The sequence below is a fragment of the Mus caroli genome, chromosome 5 (genome assembly GCF_900094665.2).
Source record: "Mus caroli chromosome 5, CAROLI_EIJ_v1.1, whole genome shotgun sequence".
In the NCBI taxonomy this organism is placed as follows: domain Eukaryota; kingdom Metazoa; phylum Chordata; class Mammalia; order Rodentia; family Muridae; genus Mus; species Mus caroli.
This window is the reverse complement of record NC_034574.1, coordinates 2,543,395-2,564,581: the sequence shown is the minus strand read 5'-3', so window position 1 is coordinate 2,564,581 and position 21,187 is coordinate 2,543,395. Positions and strand designations below refer to the sequence as shown.

The window sequence follows — 21,187 nt, the reverse complement described above, 5'->3', positions numbered from 1 at the left end:
ACTTAAAATATACTTTTAACGGGAACTCCTGTGCTTGGTGTTAAATCTGAGGTGATAATGTAATATCTTATGCTGCTTCAAGACTTCAAAGGAAGAAAATTTTAGCATTTGGAGACGATCATAGGAATCAGGCAGAGGCAGGCTGACAATCAAGATGGTTTCGGAAGCTTACACTAGTCCATTTACCTCAGCAGCACAAAAATAATAAAACTCGCCATAAATGGAATAATTTTATCCATTACTTAATCTATATTACATATATTAATTAATATTTTATATTAAATAAAAACTTAGAGAAGATCAAGAATGTTTTAGCTAAAGTGGCCCTTGGACTAGCACTTTGGCCATCATCTGGAGCTTGTAAGTAAGACAGAAGTCAGAGTCACCCCAGCTCTCGATAATCTCATGTTATATTCCAGGAGAATCCCAGCCCTGGCGCTCACATTTGCGATTAAAGCTTGCCAGGATCTCCAATTACAGACTGGGTTTGCTCAGACAAGAGACTTTGGAGCCAGTAGAACGGAGGAAAACGGCACCCTGTCCTGGGAGAGCGAAGGGTTACTATCGCCAGCACACTTGGAATTTTGAGTGTTATGAAACAGGAACTCAGTGTCCTCCTGTGTGGTGTGATGACACATTTTAAGGAATGGCATCGCTTTTCCCAGAAAAGTGAAGGAAGGATGTTGCAGATCAGTAAGTGGGCTTTCTGACACTGCTTCTGAGTCAGGGAGGGGAATGGACTTGCATGCACGCACGCGCGCTTCACCTTCAGTCACTAAGGGCAGCGGTTGTCCTCTGGGTAGTTATTTTTCACTGCTGGGAAGAACAATGTGAAAATAGACATAAATAAGAATCAGCTAAATCTGCAGTCTCTGAACCGCAAAATAAATATTAAATGAATCCTGACCTTTCAGAAGTGTTTTTGGACTTGTCTACCTATTCTTCGAACCTCATGATCTCCTATAAAATTTCTGATACCCACACTGAACCCTTGGCTGATAAAATCAGAATGGAGGAACAGGTGACCAGGGATCGTTACTTTTAAATCTCTCCAGGTCATTCAGTGGCGCTACCGTTGAAAATGACTGCCTTGAGGCAGTTTTGAGACTTTCTAGCCACCAGTGGGGACCTCCCTGCCGCAGATCTATTGCGCAACCAAGCTCAGACAGACATGCAGAAAGAAAGGTTATATTAACTCATTGGTGGCTTTTTTCAGGCATTGAGGGATGCAGGACCTTTTTAAAAAGGGAGAGTTTGCAATTAGACAGTTTTCTTACATTGAGTGAGTGGCGTTAGCTTTGTAACGTGGTGCCTTTACAGAAAGCTACTCATTTGTCTATTTAAAATGGAGAAAGTGTTTGTGTAAATCACACCTCAGTCAAGTTGAATTTTTTAAAGTTCTGTGTATGTTTCGTCATTCATAATTTGATTGACTGGATAACCAGGAAGTCGGTGCGTGCCTGTTTTGTATCATTGGAGAGTCAGCGCCTGGTTGAATGCTTGTTTGGAAAGTCATGGGGATTGATGAGTCCTGTGTTCAGTGTTGGACGGATGCCCAAACTGATATCACCCGCCGAGAATACCTGAGGCTCTTAGTTGAGGAAACACGAGGGAGATGTTTCGCCTTATTGAAAAGTATCTAAGGACGGAGTAGATGGCTGAGGTGATAAAGAGCTTGATGAGGCCCTCCGTTTTGTCCCCAGAACCTTTGTATAGAGCCTATAATCCCAGCACTGCATAGGCTGAGACAGGGGGATGGGGCTACGAGACCCCCACCTCAAAAATTGAAGTGGAAACTGATTGAAATAGGTACTCCATGTTGACCTCTGACCTCCACACGCACAGGCACATACCCACAGGTGCTCGCTCACACATATGCACACAGCTAAAATTAGTATCTGAAATCTTTGAGAAAAATATTTTAACTAACTTTCTGGGATTATTAGATTCAATCAAAAATTTTTTTTACATCTTTTTAGTTGAAAATGTTCCTAAAAATAACTGAACTATTTCTTTGCCCCCACCTCTCTCCCCCACCCCTACCCCTACCCCCACCCCATCCCCCATTTGAACAGGGTCTCATGAACCCAGGCCAGCCTTGAATTCTTGAATTCACAGAGATGAGCCTGTTTCTCCTTCTGGAGTTTAATGTTGTCCTCCATCCCTGGCCTTAGATCTTCCTGACTCCACCTGCCAAGTGGTGGAGTCACTGTCGTTTGCCTCTGTGCCCAGCTTCTGTATTAGTAACTGCAATACACTGAGCATAAAATGTTGTTTTAGTGACTCAGTATCGAAGAATGTGTGTTGATCATATCTCCATCGCAGTTAGTTATTGAATACATATTGAACCTAAGAAATACATTGGAAATCTCAAACAGCCCCAGAGTAACTCCACTGTGTTAGGAAATCACACATGCCTTGCCTTTGGGGTTTTCTGAAGAGTTTAAAAGTTTTCAAAATCTCTAAACAAAACAAAACACGTATACCCATAGAAATCTGTTCTTGCCCTACATGAGCAGTTGGGTTTTACTTGTTTATTTAAATGTCAAGAAGATTTAGGGACTGTCTTAGCACAAGCCAAAAGTTGTAATGTTTAAAGTCATCCTCTAGAGTTAGAGAGGTTAAGATATCTGGCATTCCGTTTCTGGAATGTGCCTCCTGGCTTTGGAGTATGACTAAGCAGTTAACTGTGGATTAGGGGTGGGGGCTGGGAGGGGGGCGCTGACTCCAGGGTCTAAGGAAAGGCCTTTCCTCCTAACAGCTACTGGGGCTCTTCTACTTGGAGCCTCCTACTGGCTATAGAAATTATAGCCCTAAAGCTTGGCAGTTTTACAAACCAATCAGAGACAAGGGCTGCTTAAGATTGCCAACAGAGACAACTGTTATCACTACCCTTTCCTGAACAAAGAACATTGGTTATATAAAAGTAGGAACGAGACATAGAAGTTAGCACACCTGAGACCATGGGAAGCCATATTCATGCTGAGACATCCCTGGTTTCAACTAGATTGCACTTGTGGCACATTCATCAACATGGTGCAGAAGCCGCACGTGAATTGGGAGTTGTTGGTAAATACAAATTTATTATCTTTCCCACATATGACACACAGGGCCTGGAGAGATGGCTCAGGCATCAAGAGCACTGGCTGTTCTTCCACAGGTCCTGGGTTCAATTCCAACATACACATCGTGGCTTACAACCAGATAAAACTCTAGTCCCATGGGAGTCAATGCCTTCTGGTGTATAGACTTACATGCAGACAAAACACCCATATATATAAAATAAACCTTTTTTAAAAACTGAAAAACATATACAAAAACAGCACATGCACACACACACACACACACACACAGAGAGAGAGAGAGAGAGAGAGAGAGAGAGAGAGAGAGAGAGATGCAGCAGAACGAGAGACAGAGAAACAGAGGCTATCCAATTGAAGTAAGGGAACATGCATCATGCAATGCTCTCTCCTGGCTTTCTACAGTATATTCTGACCATGCACTTTAGGTTTTTATTATAAGTACATCCAGCCACTCCCCAATGAGTGATTTTCTCCTGTGTAAGCATGGTGCCTTCCCTTGCTTTTTATCTCTGTGCACAGAGCACACAGTGGCCGGATACACTCACAGTGAGCCACTACAGAGCAGAGCTACCTTGAGACTATAACTGCATCATCCCTTGTCAACTGAAATGTGTAAATCCTGTAATTTTTTTGTGTCTTTTTTGGCCTAACTGAATAAATGTGAAAATGTCATCAATAGCTCATGTATCCACTTGTAAGACAGTCAGGGAAAGACTCAGAGTACAGGATAAACAACTTATGAATGAAGTTGATGCTGCCTCAGCATCAGATATTATCCATTGTGGGAGATGGGTTGAGTCCAAATGTGGCTGAGCCCAGTGGGATATAAGCACACTCTTTGGCCCTTTTTCTTTTCTTCTCTTCTCTCTAAAAGCCAAATATGCCTTCAAGGTGGCCACAGAGTCTCAGAAAAGGAATAATATATATTGCTCACCCACCTGAGGATTTAAGATAATACTCTGAGTAAAAATACTGTATGAGCTATGAGATTATACACAAAAGTATGGTGTATGGTTTCAGCAATAAATGTTTCATATCTTAAATCCATGGAAGGTCCTTGGGGCTGGCAAGCCAGGGTCTTGGTTAAGTGCTTGCTGTGTGACTCTAGTGACCTGAGTTTGATCCCCTAAGCAAACAGTATAAAGAAAAAACTTCAATCTCCACAAAGTCATCCCTGATCACCACAGATGTGCGGCTAGACCAACACACACACACACACACTAGGTAATAAAATTAAAATCTCTCTGATACTTCAATCAATCTTAGAAAGGGGGAACAAAACACCAATGGAAAGAGTTACAGAAACAAAGTGTGGTGTAGAGACTGAAGAAATGACCATCCAGAGACTGACTCACCTGGGGATCCATCCCATATACAGTCACCAAACCCAGACACTGTTGTGGATGCCAACAAGAGCTTGCTGACAGGAGTCTGATATAGCTGTCTCCTATGAGGCAATGCCAGTACCTGACAAATACAGAAGTGGATGCTCACAGTCATCCATGGGACTGAGCACAGGGTTCCCAATGAAGGAGCTAGAGAAAGGACCCAAGTTGCTGAAGGGGTTTGCAGCCCCATAGGAGGAAAAACACTATGAACCAACCAGTACCCCAGAGCTCCCAGGGACTAAACCACCAACCAAAGAGCACACATGGTGGACTCATGGCTTCAGCTGCATATGCAGCAGAAGATGGCCTAGTCAGACATCAATGGGGGGAGAGGCCCTTTGTCCTGTGAAGGCTCTATGACTCAGTGTAGGGGAATGCCAGGGCCAGGAAGTGGGAGTGGGTGGGTTGGTGAGCAGGGGCAGGGGATAGGGGGAGGGTGTTTTTCAGAGGGGAAACCAGGAAAGGGGTTAACAATTAAAAATGTAAATAAAGAAAATATCCAATTAAAAGAAAAAATATCTCTCTGAGCGTGCGCATCTCTGTCTCTGTGTCTGTTTGCCTATCTGTCTGTCTCTCTCTTATACACACACACACACACACACACACACACACAGAGTGTGTGTGTGAGAGAGAGAGAGAGAGAGAGAGAGAGAGAGAGAGAGAGACACTACAGTGAAACAGTCTCATTTATTAGGCTAATTTTTATTCCTAGCCACACCACACTGTTAGGGTCCAGTTAGAACTTGCCATTAGGAATACTATGTGATTAAGGTCCAAGCATGTTTATACAAGTGTTACCCATTAATAGATATAAAAGTTGTGGCTTACTGAGAGGTGACATTTTCATGTTCTAAGGTATTTATATACTTCTCCACACTCTGGTTTAGAACGGTCTAAACTTTTTTTTTTAAGAGGCAGATAAGTTATTAACTTTTCATGGTTTTAGTTGGAAAAGGCCTTATTATCATGATTATTAGATTGAATGTTTTGTAGTTCTTCCATGAGAGATGCTGTAGTATACACTGAATAGCTCAGTACTGGTGGGGATCTCTGGCTTTTCTGAGTGAATCCAGTAGCACTTTTCCTCCCTAGGTGATGTGAATAAGAGAAGGAGACGGTAAGTTGACCACCCTTCATTTGGAGATGGAATGAGTGTTGGTTTCATTCGGTGCCTTTAACTGCAGATTTCCAGGGTAGTCAGCACTACACTGATGCGATGTGCACTGTGAGGTTGGCTTTGCAGGAACAGGTTGCCAAGGACTACCTGAGAGCCCAGAACTGCACGGAGAGAGTGGATAATTACACTTCCTGACTTGAAAGGCGTGAAACAGGCGTGTAATAGGTGTAAAGGTGGTGCATTTTCTCCCTTCACGGAATCTAAATTAGACATTAAGATCACTAAGTAATGCTGAAAATCAGTGAAATAGCCAGAGATTGCCATCATTTTAAATAGAGGACCTATGTTATGGGATACAGGGAGAATGATAAACTGTCTGTGGTGGTCAGCTGACTCTGTACTAAGCTGTTGTTTTTCTCTTTTTATTTTATTTTATTTTATTTTATATTATTTTATGACACAGGGTCTGTGTAACCCTGAATGGCTTTGAAACTCACCACATAGACCTGACTGGCCTCATACTCTTGTAGATCTACCTGCCTCTGCCTCCTGAGTGCTGGCATTAAAAGTTTGTGCCACCATGCCTGGCTCTTACTAGATTTTGATGCCTGCTTTTCTTTAATATTGTTTAAATAATGGCATTAATTTTATTGTTGGCTGTTTTATCTTAGCCTCCTTTAAAATCTGTAGTTAATCAGGTATATATGAGATAGCTCACAGACTATACCCCCAGATGATTGTCTAGTTTGGGTTGTATTGCATGGAAATTTGTTTTTATGGGTTTTCTTTTCTCTCTCTCTCCCCTCTCCCCCTCTCCCTCTCTCCCTCCTTCTACCCCCCTCTCTGGGGATCAAGGTCCTTTTCTCTGCTTCTGATGTCATTTCTGATTTGCCACCTGATGTGTTGATCGCATGCTTGCTAGAGCTGATTTTGACAAACATTCTGAGTGAAATTCCTTCTTTGCCCTAGGCCTTCCTCGCTACACATAGGCAATTCCACTGTCCAGCAGCATCTGCCGTGCTCTTATAGAAATGCAGCCTCCAGAGCCTCCCTGCGGGCCCTCTGTGTGAGAAGCTACATCTTACGATCCCCCAGGTATTTGTATGTCCCCATTTAGCTGACCGATCACCTTTCTGTTTATTGTTCTATTTCTGAGATCTGCTCTAGCATACAAATTGTGCTTGCTATGTTCGGGCTACATAGCATGTCGAAATATTTTGTCTTTAGAGATGTAGAACATAATTACAGTGTCTAGAAGTGGGGTTTTGTTTGTTTGTTTTTTGTTTTTGTTTTTTACTTTTTGATGAAAAAAAATTTTTCTCTCTCTTCTAGGTCATTCCTGGTGCTCTTAGAAGAGTCTCTACCATGGAATCCATCTCTATGATGGGAAGCCCTAAGAGCCTGGAGACGTTTTTGCCTAATGGCATAAATGGTATCAAAGATGCAAGGCAGGTCACCGTGGGGGTGATAGGAAGTGGGGATTTTGCCAAGTCTCTGACCATTCGGCTTATTAGATGTGGCTACCACGTGGTCATAGGAAGCAGAAATCCCAAGTTTGCATCAGAATTTTTTCCTCACGTGGTAGACGTCACCCACCATGAAGATGCTTTAACAAAAACAAATATAATATTCGTGGCTATCCATAGAGAACATTACACCTCCTTGTGGGACCTGAGACATCTGCTTGTGGGCAAAATCCTCATTGATGTGAGCAACAACATGAGAGTAAACCAGTACCCAGAATCCAATGCAGAGTACCTGGCTTCGTTATTCCCGGATTCCTTGATTGTCAAAGGGTTTAATGTGATCTCAGCTTGGGCACTTCAGCTAGGTCCCAAGGATGCCAGCCGCCAGGTATGAAGCCTTTGATTTTATTATTTGGTATTTTATAGTCAAGTAAATCAAGTTCTAAGGCATTTTAGTGATGGTTTGAAAACTATGAGAGATCACATGAGGACTACATTCTAACCTTGTAAATGCGTACCTCTCTTCACAAAAATGATGCAGATAATTTGATAAAATGACATCGATTTTTCTGTAATAGCTAGTTAATTAAAGAAAGGGTGATTTAGCTAATGTGTCCTCTGATGCATTACATTAATCCTCCAGAATTTCTAAAGACTATAGCAAGTGTTTTTATTACGCACTACCCCCTTCTGCCCTTCCTTTCTTCCTCTCCCTCCCTGCCTTTTTGTGGATACTTGGTAAAACTGCATTCTATCTCTGAAGGGGAAAGGACTTCATATAACCCTTAGGAACCTTCGAGAATAGCCTTTGTATTTTTCACGGATTAAGATTTTTTTTTTTTAAAGATTTATTTATTTATTATATGTAAGTACACTGTAGCTGTCTTCAGACACTCCAGAAGAGGGCGCCAGATCTTGTTACGGATGGTTGTGAGCCACCATGTGGTTGCTGGGATTTGAACTCTGGACCTTCGGAAGAGCAGTCGGGTGCTCTTACCCACTGAGCCATCTCACCAGCCCACGGATTAAGATTTTATAGCATATCAAGTGTAAAGTCTGTTGAGCTAGACTTTAAGCTTTGGGGAAGGAGGGCAGAGGTAGAGTGGATTTCTCAGCTTCACTCTCAGCATCCAAGTCTAGTTCAGTTTGTGAATGACGCAGACAGCAGGCTCTGTTAATGCTTCTGGGATAAGAGCATCTATAAGAAAACACATGGGTAAGGCACTTTAGAAGTCCTCTGGAGGTGCACTTAGGTATTCAATCTCAGGGTTGCAGTAAAAGGACCTTCTCATTTTTGTTCATAGAGACAGTTAATTGTGGGGCTGGAGAAATGGCTCAGCACTTAAGAGTACATACTGTTCTTACATAAGACAGGAGTTTGGTTCTCAGCACCCACACTGGGTAGCTTACAACCACCTGTAACTCCAACTCCAGGCCTCTGAGGGCACCTGACTCGTGTACACAAACCACATACAATAAACCTTTTAAACAGACAATTGCATCCATTACACAGTAAATGTATTGTGGTCATGAAGTCTATATTGAGTACTTTCTATCACTGAGACTCAAATGCTTCAAGGGAGATGGATATACTTTGCCCACCGCTTCAAAGGGTTCAGTCCATCATGGTGTGGGAGAATGGCAGAGTGTTGCCATTCATGTCATAGAGGGAAGAAAACAGAAAGGGCAAAGCCACCCTTCTGCTACCTTTCTCCGTTCTCTTCATTTATTCAGTCCAGGACCCCAGCCCCTGGGATGGTGTGCCTGGCTTCATGGGGAGTCTTTCCTCTCCGTTTATTCTTTGCTGGAATCTGTGCCTCTCAGACACACTGGAGACACACGTGCCTCTTCTTCCCTTAGGTGACTTCAGATTCAGTCACGTTGACAAGATCAGCCATCACACTGACTATCCATCAAGCCTCTCTGTTTCTCCTTGCCTCCTTGCTTCCAGTGTTTTGAGAATTGTCCACGCTGGCCTTAAACTGTTGCAGTCTCATCCCTCAGCCACCAAAACACTGGGGTTATAGGCATAAGCTATCATCCCTGGATCAAGTATTTGAAACAGTCCGTGATTCCTCCAAGGTTTTGCTGATCAGACCCAGCAAGCTAGGGCTAAGCAAGTGCTCGAACACAAGCCAGACTCTACCTTCTAGAGACTGTCATTTCATTTCTTTTCTTTTTTTTTAAAACATATCCTGTAATGTTTGGCAAATTCAAACCAGAGCCTATCAGACAAAGTTAACATAATTACTTGCTCATATTCATGGTCATTTTAATTTTTAACAGAATGAAAAAAAAACCCTTGTGGAACAGTGATTAAATTCAAATTCAGAATGAGCTACATCACAAGAGCCATGTAATTGGCACTTCACAATGCCTGTGCCCTTAGCTGTGCATGTCTCACTTGTAGATCTAGATTATTAAAATATGTCCTCATTTATAGACTTTTCTCCAAATAAGAAACCAGGGTTTGCTCCACCATTCCACATCTGCAATAAATCAAGGTGAATGCTTCCTTTATTTCTTTGTTATAAAAGAATCCCCATTTTAGAAATACGTGTTTGTTCATCTTTCATCAGGCTACCATCAGCTGAGATTTAAAACCTGAAAGCTGAGTTCTGTATTGTCACCTTTGTGTGAATCGGTAGAGCATGCAAATACGTCAGTGTGGTCTCTTTCAGAGTCTGGGTACACATGTCTTCAGGGATATATTTGGAAATTTGTTTTTCTAATATATTACTAGAAACTTTATACCAATATGTTTTTTACATGAAGGAGATCGTCTACCTGTCTACAGCAGTAGCTCACTCCAGCCTTGAACTTGGGGTTCAACCGATCCTCACTGAATGTTCAACTATGTTACAGTATCAGCGAGGTTTTGAGATTCCTCGCCCTACCTATCACATCATTAGAGTTCCTGTAGAGATACTATGCTTAGTCTTAGAAATGGCAGTTCCCATTGTGTTTATTAAGCCTATAAAAATCATTGTTTTACTTGTGAGAAATATAATTATCAAAAATAATGAGGAAATGTTCTGTGTTCACTAATGAAATAGTGTACCTGGAATTGTAGAAGTGTTTTACAGATACTTAATGACTTGGCCTCTGGCCCTAAGATTTACAGGGAGCTTGGCATCGTGACACAATTTGCACATTTTACTTGCAAAGGTCACTGCCTAGAGGCTGTTCATCTGCACTCTTGCTGGATAAGGAGCAAAGGGTTTTCCACCATTCTGCTAGGCAGAATCTCTACATTCCTAGACTTAAAAGATGTCCAGAGAAGGAAGCAAGGGGATCCAGCCTCACCCTAAGAAAGCTGGGTTGGGGGATGGCAACTCCGTAGGAAGAACAACAGTATCAACTAACCAGGTCCCCTGGGAACTCCCATAGACTAAGCCATCAACCAAAGAGCATATAGATGGGCTGGTCCATGGCCCCCGGCCCATATGTAGTAGAGGGCGGCCTTGTCTGGACTCAGTGGGAGAGGATGTGCCTAATCCTGTAGAGACTTGATGCCCCAGGAAAGGGGGATGTTGGGGGGGGGAGGTAAGGTGGTGGGAAGGTGGAAGCAGAGTACCTTCTCAGAGGCAAAGGAGTGGGGAGATGGGGTGAAGAACTCCGGGAGGGGGACCAGAAGGGGGCTACATTGGAATGCAAATAATTTAACTAAAAAGAGAAAGAAGGAAAGAAAAAATGTGGGTTGAAAGGAGATGGCCAGGGAGACCTCTGGGGAAGGATGTGCCTTCCCTTGCTGCTGCTGCTGCTGCTGACCCTTGTGCCCTAGAAGAGCAAGTGTACCTCCTTTTCCAGCAGCCTCCCTGCCACAAGGACCTCTCAGAGTCTTCCAGGTTACAGCTAGATTCTCTGTACTTTATTTTCATCATAGGTGGCAAAGACTTTCTAAATTTTTATTGTAGAATTTTAAGTCTTTTACGATACTAATAAATTTAACCATAATGTGACACTTAATCTGGTACAACCACTCTGGAAATCAGCTTGGCAGTCCCTCAGAAAATTGGACATAGTACTACTTGAGGACCCAACTATACCACTCCTGGGAATATACCCATAAGATGCTCTAACATGTAATAAGGACACATGCTCCACTATGTCCATAGCAGCCTTATTTATAATAACCAGAAGCTGGAACCAACCCAGATGTCCTTCAACAGAGGAATGGATACCGAAAATGGGGTACATTTACACAATGGAGTACTACTCAGCTATTAAAACAGTGAATTTATGAAATTCTTATGCAGATGGTTGGGACTACAAAATATCATTCTGAGTGAGGTAACCCAATCACAAAAGAACACACATGGTCTGCACTCACTGGTAAGTGGGTATTAGCCCAAAAGCTCGGAATACCCAAGATACAATTCACAGACCACATGAAGCTCAAGATGAAGGAAGACCAAAGTGTGGATACTTCATTCCTTCTTAGAAGGGGGAACACAATACCCATGGGAGGAGTTACAGAGACAAAGTGTGGAGCAGAGACTGAAGGAAAAGCCATCCAGAGACTGCCTCACCTGGGGATCCATCCTATATACAGTTAACAAACCCAGACACTATTGTGGATGCCAACAAGTGCTTCCTGACAGGAGCCTGATATAGCTGTCTCCTGAGAGGCTCTGCCAGTGCCTAACAAATACAGAGGTGGATGCTCACAGCCAACCATTGGACTGAGTACAGGGTCCCCAATGGAGGAGTTAGAGAAAGGACCCAAGGAGCTGAAGGGGTTTGCAGCCCCATAGGAGGAACAACAATAAACCAACCAGTACCCCCAGAGCTCCCAGGGACTAAACCACCAACCAAAGAGTACACATGGCTCCATGCATATGTAGCAGAGGATAGGAGGAGAGGCCTTTGTTCCTGTGAAGGCTCAATTTCCCAGTGTAGGAGAATGCCAGGACAGGGAAGCGGGAATGGGTAGGTTGGTGAGCAGGGGGAGAGGGGATGGGATAGGAGGTTTTTGGAGGAGAAACTAAGAAAGGGAATAACATTTGGAATGTAAATGAAGAAAATAGCTAATAAAAATGAATTTAAAAGGATATTGTTTTAAAACTGATAATAATACATGTATTATTTACTTGGTCTGTTTAGTAATTTACAGTTGATAATTATTTATTTCTCCATTCACTTACATCATACAAAGTCAATAAGCAATGCCCCGCAGATTCAGTCGACCTTGTGACTGAGGATAGGACTTTTATGTACAGCAGTGGTAACCATCCTTTTTGGCTTTTCTTCCAGGTTTATATATGCAGCAACAATATCCAAGCTCGACAACAGGTTATTGAGCTCGCCCGTCAGCTGAATTTTATTCCCGTTGACTTGGGATCTTTGTCGTCAGCCAAGGAGATTGAAAACTTGCCTCTGCGACTGTTTACTCTCTGGAGGGGGCCAGTGGTAGTAGCCATAAGCTTGGCCACATTTTTCTTTCTTTATTCCTTTGTCAGAGATGTGATACATCCATATGCCAGAAACCAGCAGAGTGACTTTTACAAGATTCCCATTGAGATTGTGAACAAAACCTTGCCGATCGTCGCCATCACCCTGCTGTCTCTGGTGTACCTGGCTGGCCTCCTGGCAGCTGCGTATCAGCTTTATTCTGGCACTAAGTACCGCCGATTTCCCGCGTGGCTGGATACCTGGCTGCAGTGCAGGAAACAGTTGGGATTGCTGAGCTTCTTCTTTGCAGTTGTCCACGTTGCCTACAGCCTCTGCTTACCAATGAGGAGGTCGGAAAGATACCTGTTCCTCAACATGGCTTATCAGCAGGTACTGCGCATGCTCGGGGCTTATCTGGCCCTAGTGTGATACCTTCATAGGAGCTGTAAAATCCGGGTTAGGATAGTGTAACTTTATATATACTTTTAAATGGCATTTTCCCTTTGGTGTATTTGGGGGCAGGGAAGTGTTTCTGTTTTTTTGAGACAGGGTCTCTTTATCGGTGGATATTGCTCTTCAGTATAGCTGTGTAGATACTGGAGAGGAGTATATTTGGGAGGGTGTTTTGTTTTGTTTGGTTTGGTTTGGTTTGAGACAAGGCCTCACTATGTAGCCTTCACTGGCCTAGAACTTTCTATATAAACCAGCTTCCCTCAAACCCACTGAGCTCTGCCTACCTCTGCCTTAAGAGTGCTGCGATTAAAGACAGAAACCACCTCCCCCAGTGGACAGGTATTTGGTTAGAGCTTTTTTAACATAGAAGCCCCAAAGGCTCTTTCAGGATGTTGGTAGGGGTGGCTTTTTTAAAAATAAGAATGTTTTGTTATATAAAATTCGACAAAGTTAAGATGGTATTTAGAATGTATTTTCTTACATCTATAGATACATACTTAAATCAAAATCTCCTTCAACTGAAGGAGACCAACTCTTCATTTATGCTCTAATTATATTGTTCTAATTATGTAATTCTAGAAGTATTCACTATGCAGATTGCCATAAATTCAGTTAAGTCATACTTGACTGATGTGTATTAGCAACATAAGGAAAAGATTTTTGAAAAAATACTGCAAATCAATGAAACTGGGGTTTGGAAGGCTTAGTAGTGGAGTAATTCAAGGGACAGATAATTCAACTCCATATCCTTGCCTGAGGAAGGGTAAGAAAGAGACATTGACATTGCGTGATGAGGAAGGTAACTTTGAACTCCCTACCTGGCTTCTACGTTAAACTTAGTAGAGCATGCCCCAGACATTCAGCCACATGTATACCAACCTGTAAAAGCACCTCAGAACTGAGCCTGACTACAAATGCTTTTTCTGTCACTTGGGAACCAGTCAGCTGGCATCCCCTGGTCTTGGACTGTAGTAGTGATTTAGTGTGAACCAGCTGTTGTAGGCTTAACCTCATCCCCGCCCCCTTACATATTTGAAAAGGAGGGCATCTTAGTCCTGTTGTGATTTAACACTCTTTCCCCTTTTCTCTATGTCTGGAATAAGAACGGATTCTCTACAATGGTTCTTTATGCTGAACTAGCACTATTAACGTTAAAGATGATCGTAAATGGCCTGGTTCTTCTTCGACTGAGAGCAAACGCTGTGCAGAGTCAGCTAACATTCTCCCAAGTAGCGGAAATTGGTATGTGTTTTCTTGTTAGGTTCATGCCAATATTGAGAATGCTTGGAACGAGGAGGAGGTTTGGAGGATCGAGATGTACATCTCCTTTGGCATCATGAGCCTGGGCTTACTGTCCCTGCTGGCGGTCACTTCCATCCCGTCAGTGAGCAACGCCTTGAACTGGAGAGAGTTCAGTTTCATCCAGGTATACTGGGGCTTGTTTGGTAATGCACTGCGGGACACAGAATTTCATTAAGTTCAATGGTTAATATGCACCACCTAAGAAGAGTGCTTTGGAGGCCATAATTTGTACATCCAGTTCAGATAACACATGTACCTGAAGGCCAGTTTAGTAAGTGAAAGGCCAGTACATCATTACATAACATTGTCTATCATGTTAAGAATAAAGAGAGAAGTGGGCTTAGGTCAAATTTAATGTTGAAAGTCAATACATTATTAGGCAAATGAACACACATGCACACACACAGTTATAAGCACTGTCACGCTAGGTAAGTATGCTAATGGGTCGTGACAACCAACTGGATTTGTGAATCTTGTTAATGGACTTTAATGTGTCAATCACAAACTAATGCACAAGAGTGTTTGTAAAGAAAGTCAAAGAACGCTTGAGTTCTTTAAAAAGCTAAACATTCATCTCCATTAATATCTGTATAACACAATTTACATATTTAAATACACACACACACACACATCCAGACAATTTGGATTCTAGTTACATGGCCACAGTCTGTACTTTCTGATCCAAACAGTGTATAGTACAATATGTACGATGTATATAGTAGACTCATTTGGGAGTATACTAACTTTTTGTCCCTTGCCTATTGAGTTTTTTGTCTTTGTTGTTGTTTGTTTTATTTGCTTATTTTTGGATTGTTGTTGTGTGGGGTGAGAAGGTTTTACAACAATTTATCTATGTGGTATTGGCTGTCCTGGAATTTCCTGGAATTTGCTCTGTAGACCAGGCTGGATTGAAACTCAGAAAGGTCTTCTTGCCTTTGCCTCCCCAGTGCTAGGGTTAAAATAAAGGTGTATACCACATGTCTGGCTACTTTAGGGAGGTTCTAAAAGATATTTTTATTCTTTGAAAATGATATACATGTATACAAGTGTCTTCACTATTGACACTCCCCACCACTTCCCTCCAACCCACCCCTTTAAAGTCATGCAGAAACCTTATTCTAATCAAGGACAACCTTTGTCTAAATTCATTTTCTCCCTTTGATCACACCTGAAAGGAAATGAAGGCCTTCTGCTAGAAGGTGCTAGACAGACATCTATCATCACAAAGTTAGACAAGTAATTGCAAACATCTTGTCTGCTAGAGAGCTGACATTTTCCTGGTGAACTTAGACATTACGTCACTATGCTGATATAAACTAGTTGTCAAAGTAAGCAACCTTAATGTAATAATTTAGGGAACTAAAAAATGGTAACCTTTTAGCCTACAAAATGGTTATAGGTTAAAGCATTTTTAGTCATATCATTTATCATGGTTATGTTTGAATTGTTACCCACATTACATAGTAGTACTCTTTAAGTTTTATCATGTTTTCTTATTAACTAGTATCTGTTTGTAGTGTGTGTGTGTGTGTGTGTGTGTGTGTATTCAAGCAATTGCTCTTTAGTATTTAATGTTGTATATATGTTTAAACATATACCTGTATGAACCTGTTTTTAAACTGTTATAGTTTTATACATAACATGTAGCAATTTGGATAATCTCCACTACTAGTTTGCTTGTTTGTTGAGACAGAGTTTCACTATATTGTCTCAGGCTGGCTTTGAACTTGTAGTCCTCTTTCTGCATCCTCCCTAGTACTGGGATCACAGTTGTGTGCCACAGTGACTTCTGTACAAACCTTGATAAAGCATGGCCACCAGGCATATCTATACCATTAGAGAAAAGCTAGACGAGCTGATCACTAATCCTAGTAGGAGAATCAGTCCAAGGACATAAGTCAGAACATAAGAGGGCTACAGTGGTGTTATTTCTAGTTGAAGAAAGTTAAGATCAGAATGATCAACACAAAGGAAGGATTAAACAGTAACCATTCAAATAAAACCACACAATATTCATGATGGGTTTTGATAGGGCACGGAAAACCTTGTGATATAATGAATTAGTTAATGAGATTATTCAGTTTATTCAACATGATCTGATTTGTGCAAGGTTGAAAAATCAACAGGGTATCTGCAGGTTGTTATGTGGTGAGTAATGGACCTCTTCTCTCTTCCTCTCCCATCTCAAGTCTACGCTTGGCTACGTCGCCCTGCTCATCACGACCTTCCACGTGTTAATTTACGGATGGAAGCGTGCGTTTGCAGAAGAGTACTACCGCTTTTACACACCACCAAACTTCGTTCTTGCCCTCGTTTTGCCCTCCATTGTAATTCTGGGTAAGATGATATTACTCCTCCCATGCATAAGCCGAAAGCTAAAACGAATTAAAAAGGGCTGGGAAAAGAGCCAGTTTCTAGATGAAGGCATGGGAGGAGCGGTTCCTCATCTGTCCCCAGAGAGGGTCACAGTGATGTGATGACAAGAGGTGCTCGCAGAAGCCACACACACTTCCATCCATGCCATTACGTTAGGCCCTCGCTTTGGTCCCTGTCAGCGGGCTGTCGATTGGCAGTCCTGCAGTCTAAAACCTGCAGTGAGTTTTCTGCGGAAGGAGAGATCGGATTCGCTTCAAGTTAATTTTTATAAATGTTATGTTTTTCCAACATGCAATTTTGTAGTCCACATCTATTGTTACAATGGAGAAATTTCCTTTGTGCAACTGTAACACTGTTGTTCTTTTAACCATATTGAATAGTTGGGCACAAATATTTGTACTTAATAATACAGATGAGATATAATGTTTAGAACACTTGGCAAAACAGCAGAATTAGAAGCTTTTAACATTACTCAGTGGATATGCTCTTTCCCCAAGGCTAAAAATTTTAATTACTATCCAATTTAAGGAGCAGAAATGCATAATCATATATTACTGAGAAGGGGCACATCACATTACATCTAGGGTCTGCAGGAGCAATCTTATGCTGTCATAAAAATGGGACAGGAAGGATGTCATCCATTATACACAGCAGTGTGAGTATGTGAGCACAAATTAAAGACAAATGAAAAAGTGTATTGAACGTGCACTGGAGATACAACATACCAATGCATAACTCACGAGAGCTTTAGTCTCCATCGCATTACAGAACCGTTCCATTTTCCTGTTTATGTCAATTGGGAAGGATCTAGCAACACTTGACCTCCCAAGCTGGTACTCTGAATACAGTACCAACCCCAGGAATTGTGGACCTGTCCTTAGTTACAATGAAAGTAATTGTCACACGTCAGTCTATATGTTACTTTGGCCAGTCACCACCCTTCCTGTGTGGGATTTTTCTCGTCATCCACTGAGGGAGTATGGAATAGTTCTAAACACTTGCCCTATTTAATACTTACAACAAACCCATGAAATAGTTATCTTCATTTCCCATACGGAAACCTGAAGGACAGAAGAATTAAATTTGCCTGAGGTCACACAGTGAGCAGCCATCCTAGGGAGTCATTCGTCAGGACCCATGGCTTTATAAACATCAGTATACACAACCCCCGACCCATCTCCATGTACTACATTCTCAACGCCAGCCTTGATGGTTCCTGTCTTGTGGAGTCATTGGCAGTCTTCGGAGTATGTTGTGTGCATCAAAGGATGTCTAAAAGTATCTCAGTCATAATTTTATTATTACTTGTGGGTAGTCCATAGTTGCCTGGAACCCATAGTTGCACAAAGCCCCCCATGCAGTGCAGGACTGAGCAGGGAGAAGGGTCCTAACAGTGTGGATGAACTATTGAGATCCTGCAGCTCTTTAACATTTCCTATAAGGTGGCCACGTCCTTTCTCCTCCTGAGAAGCCTCTTTCCCTTTACTGCTGTTCATTAGGAAACCGTTTTTAAGCACAAAGGATATTAGGACAAGTGGTTAATTATAAATCTATATGATTATGTGTCCCTGGATACATAATTAACAAAATTTGTCAGTGCTGGTCTTCCTTGTGTAAACTGCATTTTGTTCAAACATTAGGATATATTACATTTTCTCCATTTGTCCCTTATTTATTACAGTAAAAGTTCTAGACAAGATGTAATTGTGTGTATTCTTCCTAAAATTGTATCACCTCTAAAGTTACCTACTGACTTGAACCCAACCATCAGAAATAAAAGGACTCTTATTTTTGTGGACCCTCTCTTTCCCACCAGTGTCTGTTTTTCTATCCTTGCACTGCTGGCCTCGGAAATAGCCCACTACTCTTTGGTGCTGTCTTCTTGGCCAAATGTAATATTGAACACCTCATCTTCATTATATTAATCATAATCAATTTTTGTAGGAATTCAGTACATTCATGACTTTTAACAGTAAATACCAACAAGCTGGGTGTGGTCGCTCATGCCTTTAGTCTCAGCACTCAGGAGGCAGATGCAGGCTGTTCTCTGTGAGTTAGAGATGAGGCTGGTCCACACTGTGAGTTCCAGGCCATCACCGCAAGACACTTTCTAAGTACTTACATACTACATACATACAGAAGTATGAAGCGAGACACTAAGTATATACATACATACACACATACATACATAAGTACAAAGCAAGACACTAAGTACATACATGCATACATACATACGTATGCAGTGAGACACTGTATAGCACATACATACATACATACATACATACCGGTACTGTCATGAACTAGTGAAAAATAGCAATGTGTTTTTAATACTTGCTTACTTCTTGAACTTTACTGTAAGGCAATTAAATGTGGGAATACAATGAAATATTTCTAAAAGTTAGATTATTAAAGTACATTGTTATGCATATGATAGGAAGCCTGTAATATAAAATTACTGCTAATATACATACATGGGACCTTTGAAAATATGAAACTATGTAAAAGCTATGAATACAATTTCAAATGACACTTTTTCTTTGGACTGCTACAAAAACAGAATAGCTTTAGTTTTTAGAATAAATGTAATATAGTCATTGCAATCTAAGTGCTGAAAGGCCTGACCTCTGGGATGGGTGTGGGGTCAGAGCACGGACTCATTGTCTTCTGACAAGCACACTCATGGTCTCCTTCCTCCTTTTCTCTGTCTCTGTCTCTCTGTGTATCTCTCTCTGTCACACACACACACACACACACACACACACACACAGTCAATGAAATATAATTTAAAGCTTTTAGGGGTGGAGAGAAGGTAGGGAGGCTTTAAGGGGAGTGAAAATGTGTTTCCTAATGTTTGTCTTGAGAAGTACAAGAGAGGAAATGATGGGAGTGTAGAAAACAGAACCCGTCTCAGTCCTCTGTAACGACAGCCAAATAACTTTTCCTGAGGGAAAAACCCATATAACATGTATCATGCTGCTTAGCTTTTGTGCAGATTTCTTCTCCTTAATTAGGAATATTCAAAATCACATTTAAGTATAAACGTACTCATCCATTTTAAGAAGATACACTGAAATTTAGCTCAGAGAATCTCCATGAGCTTTCTATTTAAATTTCAAAACATTATAAAGTATGAGTAAATTTTGATTATTTATCAGAGCTAAGTATCTTGTACATTATAGAAGGTGCTGATGAGTTCATGTGTAACTGCTGGATTTTTACAAATAAGCATAACTTCAAGTTTGAAGAATTTTACTTTCAAAATTAATTATTAATTTGATAAAAATATATTCCTACTTACAGTTAAGTTATGAAAATTATTTTTTTAAAGGAGTTCTAAGCATATATTCAACCTGATATAAATAGTGAGTTCCAGGATAGCCAGGACTATATATAGATAGAAACCCTGCCTCAAGAAAGAAAAGAAAGAAAGAAAGAAAGAAAGAAAGAAAGAAAGAAAGAAAGAAAGAAAGAAAGGAAGAGAAAGAAAGGAAAAGAAAGAAAAGAAAGAGAGAAAGAAAGGAAAGAAAGAAAAGGAAAATGAATATATTCAATTTTGCTATTATTTATCTCTTATGTAAATAACAAAAGTCTTGCTTTAAATTTTGTGTCATTAAGCTATTTAGTAATATATTCTGTAATGTTCCCTCCCCAAATGAGGCTTACTTATTACAAAATTTAGCTTTTTCATATGGCATTTAAAATATAAGTACCATAAATATAATTTATAATATACTACAAACAGCTAAATATACCTGTATAAATCTATAAAATCCTGCTTTGAGGTGTGCAAGCAGACTGAAAGACAACAGAATTGTTCTGTGCATTCACGACAAAGCAATGCCACCCACAGTGTAAGGCACCTAGTCCAGTGTTATGGTTCTGTGTGATGTCAGGAACATGAGGTGCTCAACCTTCCACTGTTCTGAGTTCAGCAGGACAAGTTCCAGCATCTATCCCGTCTTTGTAATTAACTCTCAATTAAAGTGTAGCCTGTGAACCCCAGGAGTGAGCAGGTTCTTCCCTACTCAGAGTGTTATAGAGTGCTCAGTTTTTCAGGGCTCCTCGCCATATGATAAAACAGGGCTTCTGGTTAACCTGAGATCCATACTAGGAGTTGTTGGATTGTTTTTAACTTTACAAATCACTAAATTTCCACTGTGCACTGATCCACAATGCAGGCAGACTAGGAAACTTCCTGGTAGCTCAGGGACTCTCCTGTTGACCAAACACACAAAGAAAGGCAGGTGCTCTGTCCGACAGTTCACAGATGTTCGTCCTTCACGGTCTTTTCCTCACCCTTGAGCTGATGAGGACTGTCTTCACAGTTACTCCTGGAACTAGGTGCCCTTGTGACTAATCTCTGTGACTCACTGAGAGGTGACCCTGGGATGAGTGCTGGTCTCTGAGGACTCTGCTCGAAGGAACTTAGTATGTGTTCTTTGTGGGCCCTCAGTCTGCCTGACGAGGCTGTGGATAAACAACTGTCCCCAGAGGGTCAGGGCAACATGCTGAAAAGGCTGAGGAGAGAATATCGAACAGACAAGCCTCTGCTTCTCCCTGCGTTTCAACCATTATAAATTTAGATTTCTAGGTTCCGTGAAATGTAAA

The 21,187-nt window shown here is 41.3% G+C and overlaps 1 protein-coding gene across 6 annotated transcripts in view; it reads left to right on the top strand.

The window, feature by feature from the left end:
• The window catches only part of Steap2 (STEAP2 metalloreductase), a 29,938-nt gene that overhangs the window by 4,703 nt on the left and 4,048 nt on the right, over positions 1–21,187 (top strand). For 3 of the 6 annotated variants that reach the window (XM_021162543.2, XM_021162544.2, XM_021162546.2), the window contains exons 2-6: positions 6,558–6,683; positions 6,921–7,442; positions 12,311–12,838; positions 14,163–14,327; positions 16,393–18,773. In XM_021162543.2, coding sequence (XP_021018202.1) covers positions 6,954–7,442; positions 12,311–12,838; positions 14,163–14,327; positions 16,393–16,680 — 1,470 coding nt within the window. In that variant the 5' untranslated portion in view covers positions 6,558–6,683; positions 6,921–6,953 and the 3' untranslated portion in view covers positions 16,681–18,773. Of the gene's footprint in view, positions 1–660; positions 694–5,563; positions 5,589–6,557; positions 6,684–6,920; positions 7,443–12,310; positions 12,839–14,162; positions 14,328–16,392; positions 18,774–21,187 lie in introns of those variants that run through there. The other 3 variants (XM_029477737.1, XM_029477738.1, XM_021162549.2) reach the window with 3 other exon arrangements.